The sequence below is a fragment of the Loxodonta africana genome, chromosome 10, assembly GCF_030014295.1.
Source record: "Loxodonta africana isolate mLoxAfr1 chromosome 10, mLoxAfr1.hap2, whole genome shotgun sequence".
Lineage (NCBI taxonomy): Eukaryota > Metazoa > Chordata > Mammalia > Proboscidea > Elephantidae > Loxodonta > Loxodonta africana.
The window spans coordinates 24518872-24526552 of NC_087351.1; the positions used below are offsets into that span (position 1 = coordinate 24518872).

Sequence of the window (7681 nt, forward strand, 5' to 3'; positions counted from 1 at the left end):
AAACTGTTTAAGACAATAGTCACAATGACAATAACAATATATTTTGGTGCTATAATCTTTGTCAAAAGGATTTCTTTAAAGTTTTTTTTTTGTTATTTGTTTGTTTTTACTGTAAAGGCATGGTGGTAAGCAATAGCATGAAAACTAATAGAGCTTGATCCCACAATGCCTTGATTTGTGCTAAAACACACCTGCAGTTTTACTCACATTTCTTCTGCACTGAAATGAAGATATTTCCCATTTATCCAATTGTGTAACTGTGTAAGTCAGAAGATCTTCATATATTTCCATCACAGCAACATATAACAGCCAATTTAATTCAGAGGCAGATAAGAGAATTTAGCTTCTTCTATTAAGCCATATGTTAAAAAAAAAATTACAAAAATGTAAAACAATGTCATTCTCACTTCATTTTTTTGTAAAATATAGTTTTTTATAAAAGATATTTATTATGTTTACATGCAATGCATTTATGATTGCTATTTTTACATAAGTTAGTGAATAAGTATAATTTTTTATTTTTAATTTTAAAATTATAAATATTGATAGTTACAGCCTACATGAACAGAAGATCTTTGGTGTTCTCAATCATTTCTAAGAGTGTAAGGTTTTCCTGAAGCTAAAATATCTGAGAACCACTGACCTAGATTACCTGCAGACTACAAATTCCGTATCTTGCGATGTACAACTTTACTTGTGATGAGTGTGATGGGTGTGAATATATGATGAGCTGATGCCCTCAATTTTTGCTCAGACTTTTCCTACCTGAGCTCACTTGGAACCCTCATACTTATTTGTTCACAATGGATAGATTTATTGTTTCATTAGTGTCCTAAAGACAATAACTTTCTTTTTTGATAGAGTAAGTATTAGAATCCTAATTCTAGAAAGTAGTAGCTGTCTTGGGTTTATGGAAGTAACAGAAGTTCAGATATTGCAAAGATGTAGTACTTTCACTGTATTCAACACTTCTTTATGTGTGGCCCAGAGAACAGATTCCCGTTGGACTGTGCAGGCCACTTAACATCCCAAGGTCCACATGGGGCAGAGAGCATATCCTGGCCCCAGCTGTGGTAGGCCTACCACCACCTACATTCTAAAATTGAAACATGTTTCTTCACATGCTCTAATGCATGTTTAATTTAATATTATATCTTTCCATAGTTTTGAAATTCAAACAGCCCTGAAAAATAAAATATTTTATTTGTAGTTTAATATGGTTGCGCAACCTAAACTGACCTGAACTGATGGGAAGCTATTCATGATTATTTATTGCATTCAAGTGTACTATTTATATATTTTACTACAGGAATAGTAATAATTTTAATTAAGGGCTTATGCCTCAGACTATTGGAAGTGTCACAAAATATACAGGACCCTGTTACCTTTTTTAAAATGTGAAGTTTTAATCACATCTGGTTCTATAGGTTTAAGATAAGGAATTTTTGTATACTTTTTTGCAGCATAAGAGAAAAAACAAAGTTGTTGTTGATTTTATTCTGACTCATGGCAACCCCACGTGTGTCAGGGTAGAGCTGCCCTCCAAAAGGTTTTCAATGGCTGTGATCTTTTGGAAGTAAATCACCAGCACTTTATTGAGATGTCTCTGGGAGGATTTGAACCACCAACCTTTTGGTTAGTAGCCAAGTGCTTAACCGTTTATATCACCCAGGGACTCCTTTGAGACATAGAGTAGGATAAATTCCTAAAAAGGAGAACATTTTGTTATGTGTAGTAAAGGAAAAAAAAAACCTTTTCACATAATTTAGTGCTGGCAGTGTATCTGAGCACAGCAGTGAATTAATGGGCAGTTTGTTCCTTTAGGATTAGGCTTTCTTGCCTTAACTTCATAACACTCTTGTCCTTTTGTCTTTTGTAATGAAATTACTTATGCATTTACTATTAGAAAGAGAAGGAAATTGCCCAAAGTTGTTAATACTTCTATCTTTGTTTTTAATGTTTGACTTCTGAAGAAAATCATACTATTTCACAAATGACCAAGCACAAAGCTGTGGGTAACAACTTTCTCTCCAGATTATGATTATCATTCTTTTTTTTTTTTTCTGAATATGGTGAAGAATGCTTAACAATTTACAACTGTCTCTGTAGACAAGTCAGCTAGTATGCTAACTAATTGGAAGACAAGTTCATCCATTTATAAAAGTAAAATAGCAATGTCCACTTCTCTGGCTTATTAAAAATATAAAAGAGAAGCTGTGTGTGATATGCTTGACTCAGAGAAATCCTTAGCATAATAAATATTTCAAGATGTGGTGGTTGCATTAGCAGAGGTATCATGAATATTGTTATTTATTTCAAATCACTTTCGAGCACAGCCAAAATCTTAATTGTAAAGACTCGTTAAATTTCCTAGACAGGAAATCATTTTGCATTCAATCATCAATAATTGATAGTGGAATGGAATAGAATTGACACAAACCATACATTTGGATATACACATGTCTTCCATATGTGAGTTGGGGAATGCTTCCTAGTTCAGAGTTAACAGGACAGGTGTGACTAATTTATGGAGCTTACAGTAAACGTTCTGATAGTATGAGACCCTGAAATACCCACTGAATACCGTATGCTAATATTGTAGTCTCTTCATGACATTTTAATCTCTTTGTTTCTTAGAGTATAAATAGCTGGATTCAGGAGAGGTGTGATAACTGCATAAAATACAGCAAGAAACTTGTCCACCCATGTGATGTTGAGTGGCCACAGATAGATAAAGATGCAGGGCCCAAAAAATAACACCACCACAGTGATGTGGGCAGTGCAGGTGGAGAGAGCCTTGGATGCCCCATCTTTAGAGAAAAGGCACACAGTAAACAGAATATAAGAGTAGGAGATCAGCAACAGGATGAAGCAGATGGTCGCCAGTACTCCACTCTCAGCATTTACCAACATTTCCAGAGTATAGGTGTCCATACAGGCTAGTTTCATCACCAAAGGAATATCACAGAAAAAGCTGTCCAATTCCCTAGGTCCACAGAAAGGCAGCTTTGTGATCATAGCTAGCTGGCTTATTGAATGCACAAAGCCAATGATCCATGATGTGATCACTAACCCAACGCACATTTGTCTGTTCATGATGCTGGAGTAATGGAGTGGCTTGCAGATGGCCACATAACGGTCATAGGCCATCGACACACGCAGCACCATCTCACCACCTCCAAATAAATGTCCAAAGAAAATCTGGCACATGCAGCCTCCAAAGGAGATGGTCTTTTTTTCCTTGAGAAAGTCTGTGATCAATTTAGGTGTAGTGACTGAGGAAAGGCAGAAGTCAATGAAAGAGAGATTGGCCAAGAGAAAGTACATGGGGGAGTGAAGATGGAGGTCAACAATGATTAAGGGCACAATGAAGATGTTGCCTAAAATAGTGATCAAATAAAGTGAAGAAAATATCACTAGGAGAAAGGTCTGGAGCTCCGGTGAATCACAAAGTCCAAGAATAATAAATTCAGACACTGTGGACTGGTTTACTGCTTCCATTTAGTCCAGTTTGTTTTAAAGTTATCTGAAGATTTTAGTCAGTTACCGTTGAGTTGATTCTTATTCACGGCAGTCCCATATGTGACAGAGTAGAATTGCCCCACAGGGTTTTTTTTTTTTTGGCTATAAGCTTTAGGGAAGCAATTGCCAGACCTTTTCTCCTGTGGACCACTGGTGGTGGGTTTAAACAATCAACTTTTATGTTAGCAGTTGAGTGCAAGGTGTTTGCACAACCTAGGACCTTCATCTGAAAATACAGACATGAAATTTGATTTTCTGAGTAAACAGTCTATGAATCCAGAGGATTTCTTATACATTGCTGATAGAAGCGTATTCTGGTATAATCACTTTGAAAAGCAGTCTGACCTTATCTTGTAAAGTTCAACATTTTTTACACATCCTATTACCCAACAATTCCACCTTATATACATAGTCAAGGTGAACTTTTATATATGAACCTGAAGAGAAATTAAACTGCATGTCTACTGATAAGACAAGGTACAAATGAATTATGAATCAGCTTTGGTATATTAATACTACTAAAAAAAAAAACTACTACTACTACTATATTATTCAGGATCACAACAAATGATACACAGCTACATCAAATGATACAGATGAATATGATAATAAAGGAAAGTAAAGAAGTCCAAAATGAATTCACTCAAAATAACTTTTTGTAAAATGAAGGGCAGTCAAAAAATAACCATATATTTTGTATAAATGATAAAAACTATGTAAACAAAAACACCAAACCCACTGCCACTGAGTCGATTCCGAGTCATAGTGACCCTATAGGACGGAGTAGAACTGCCCCATAGAGTTTCCAAGGAGCGCCTGGTGGATTTCAACTGCCAGCCTCTTGGCTAACAGCTGTAGCAGTTAACCACTACGCTACCAGGGTTTCCAAAATCTGTGTGGGGAATGAAAAAGACAAGATGCAGGATATAGGTAATCCCAGAAAAGGGGAGGCTAAGGCTAAAATAATGATAAGCACTTAAGCAGGCATATGTTATCATCAATTGTTTTGTTATTGTACTTGGTCACTTTTTCATAGGTGTAGCTTTATTATTGAAAGAAAAAAAAATCAATGAATAAGTAACCACACAAAGGACAAGAAGAAGTGATGAGAGGGTACTTTATGAACAAAAATTGTGATCAATTCAATATTGTGGGCATGAGCTGCACTAATTTTTTTTTTTTTTTTCCAAAAAGGACATTTTATAATTTACAGCTCTCAGGTAGAAAACAGTTTTTTTTTTCAGGTAGAAAACAGTTCCTATATATAAATTTGAAATGTTGGAATGATATGTAGCACATTGTCTAAGCTCATTTTAGGGGTTGTGAAACATGCAACAATGATGTTTCATTAATTACTAAATAAATGAATAAATTAGCAAAGAATGGACACATTAACACTGGTCTTGGCAAAATCACAGAATTTTTTTCACCAACAAACATAATTAACTAAATACAGAAGACAGGTAAACTAATGAAGGACAAAGTAGCTAACAGCCAGTGAAAGAATGTTACAGGCATGAAGTAAGAATAAGTCATGAGCCACTATGAAGAGAAGTTCTCTGATCATAAGACTTAGTGCTTAATTAACTTTTGAAAATTTACTCAAAAAGTCTGAGGTTGTACTGCAGGCTTAGGGAATCCTGACATTTACATTTTGTACAGAGCTTTCTAAAATGTGTTTAGAATCTTTTTTTGCCAGACGTACATTGTTGTTGTTTGCCATTGAGTCAATTCAGACTCACAGTGACCCTATAGAACAGACTAGAACTGCCTATAGGGTTTCCTAGTCTTAGATCTTTATGTGGCCAGATTGCCAGGTCTTTTGTCCTAGGCAGCTAGTGAGTTTGAACTGCCAGCCTTTCAGTTAACAGGAAAGTGCTTAACCACTGCTCAACCAGGGCCTAGGGCCAAAGAATACATGATCGGATGTTAAATTTCTGATTTAAAGCAAGATACATGGCTTCAAAGGAATTAAAATTTGGAAATCTCTGCATGGGCTAAAATGAATCAGTTTCTGGTGAATTCTGGAAAGGGGCTATCTATCAAGTAATTGAGAAAAAGAATTTTGTGTTACAAATGAGAAGGTCCTTGGGACACCAGAATCTGAGTACACATTTTCAAAATTGGCATTTGCAGCATCTTCATTGGAAGCTATTTGCACTCAGTCTCATTTACCTCAGCCTGAGACGCCCTGATTGTTGACATATATTGTTTCCCCCAACAAGCACTGGAAGAAGACTTTCTTTTGACATACCAGAATAAATGACATATACAAACTAGATCTCTTATGGACATATTAGAAAAAAACATGAACTTTGTCTCTAGTCTTCTGATTTTTGCTATTTAAACAAAATCTTTTAAAAATCTAAAAATTGTCTCAATCTAGACAACAGGTTTTTATTCTTTTCCTTCTTGCTCTCCTCTTTTTTTCTTTTCCTAGGTGTCTTTTTTTTTTTTTTGTTTGCTTTTTCCAATTTCTGGATCACAGGACTTTGACACAGTGGTACGATTATCTCCAGCAGTATTTTTATTTCCTGATGATTAAAGTTCTTAGCCCTCTATTAAAGTTGGGAATCAGTTTTTTTTTTTAATTTTTCTATATAGCCCAGTACTATGCTAAATACTTTCAATCACTATTTCATACTCATGATAACTAATTTTACAACTGATAAAAAAAAAAAAATGAGTGAAAGGTCAAAAGCCCAGTACAACATAGCTGATAAGTAGAGAGCCTACTAGAGTTAACTTTCTGGAAAGAATGCTGGCTTAGAGAAAACTTTGGTTTGATTGAGAAGGAATATGCTTTCAATGAATCATGAAGAAATAATAAAACTCTATGCTGGTGGCATAGTGGTTAAGTGCTACGGCTGCTAACCAAAGGGTCGGCAGTTCGAATCTGCCAGGCGCTCCTTGGAAACTCTATGAGGCAGTTCTACTCTGTCCTATAGGGTCGCTGTAAGTCGGAATTGACTCAATAACACTGGGTTTTTTTTTTTTTTTTTTAAGAATAAATGTCTTATGAATGGTAATTGACATAAGAAAATGAATAACTAGTAGCTACACCAAACAAGTTCTCTGCACCTGGAAATAATCATTATTGTTGCTTTTGGTATTTCAAATTTTCGTCTAATTGAGTTTGGGTTACTCCAAATATTGTATACAATTGAAGATGTTCTTGATTTTTTTTTTTCCCCAAATTCAGCAGTGCTATCAAATTTCCAGGGCTGAAAATAAGAACTGAATGAACAAATACCACATGCAGGTGGGCTTTTTTCTCTAGTTAAGTCAATAAGAACTTATTGAATATTTTCTTTTGTGTGCCCTAACCACCTCAGGGTTAAAAGAAACAGAGCATGGGTAAGGTGGATTATAGCAAAGAAGTAAATCCTTTGCCTACTTCCTCACCTCATGTCTTACCTAAAACTTTGAATTACAAGAGACAAATTGTTATTACTACAATAATTCATAGTAAACCAAAACCAAACCCGTTGCCATCGAGCTGAGTCCAGCTCATAGTGACCCTATAGAGTAGAGTAGAACTGCCCCATATGGCTTCCCAGGAGTGCCTGGTGGATTTGAACTGCTGACTTTTTGGTTAGCTGCCATAGCTCTTAACCATTAAACCATATTAAAACTGTCAAAATTAATTTGCAAGCATATCCCAGGTTGAAAATGTAAATCTCCAGATTCCAAGAGGGTATATTTGTAAACTCAATGACTCAAAGTAGAACTGACCAAAGAAGATTAAAGTTTAGGAAAAAACAAATCATAGTCTCCCCTTATAAATAACCCTTTCTGTTTATGTAAGGTGGGTAGCAATATCCTCTTTTTCATCTCTGATTCTAGTCATTTGAATCTTTTCTCTCTGTTTTATTTTATTTTTATTTTTGTGTAACTAGCTAAATGTTTGTTGATTTTGTTGACCTTTCCAAAGAATCAGCTTTTGGTTTTACTGATTTTCTCTGTTGTTTTTCTATTCTCTGTTTCACTCATTTCTGGTGTAATCTTTGTTTCCTGCCTTCTGCTCGTTTTGAGTTTAGTGTGCTCTTCTTTTTTCCGGTTTTTTAAGGTAGGAGTTTAGGCTATTGATTTGAGACCATTTCTTTTTTTTTTTTTCAGAATTGTGTGACAAGCAGTCTCTTTCTCTGAATACTTCTCA

General features: G+C 35.2%; 1 protein-coding gene across 1 annotated transcript; it reads right to left on the reverse strand.

Moving 5' to 3' along the window:
- Nucleotides 1–2607: 2607 nt before the first annotated feature.
- Nucleotides 2608–3684, reverse strand: LOC135232563 (olfactory receptor 4K3-like). Its single transcript, XM_064291967.1, has one exon. It carries the CDS (start codon nt 3499–3501, stop codon nt 2608–2610), a length of 894 nt encoding a protein of 297 aa, XP_064148037.1. The 5' UTR covers nt 3502–3684.
- Nucleotides 3685–7681: the final 3997 nt, after the last annotated feature.

Bases quoted from the DNA above. Each gene is read 5' to 3' on its own strand.
- LOC135232563 (XM_064291967.1), bottom strand. From the start codon at position 3,501: ATGGAAGCAGTAAACCAGTCCACAGTGTCTGAATTTATTATTCTTGGA.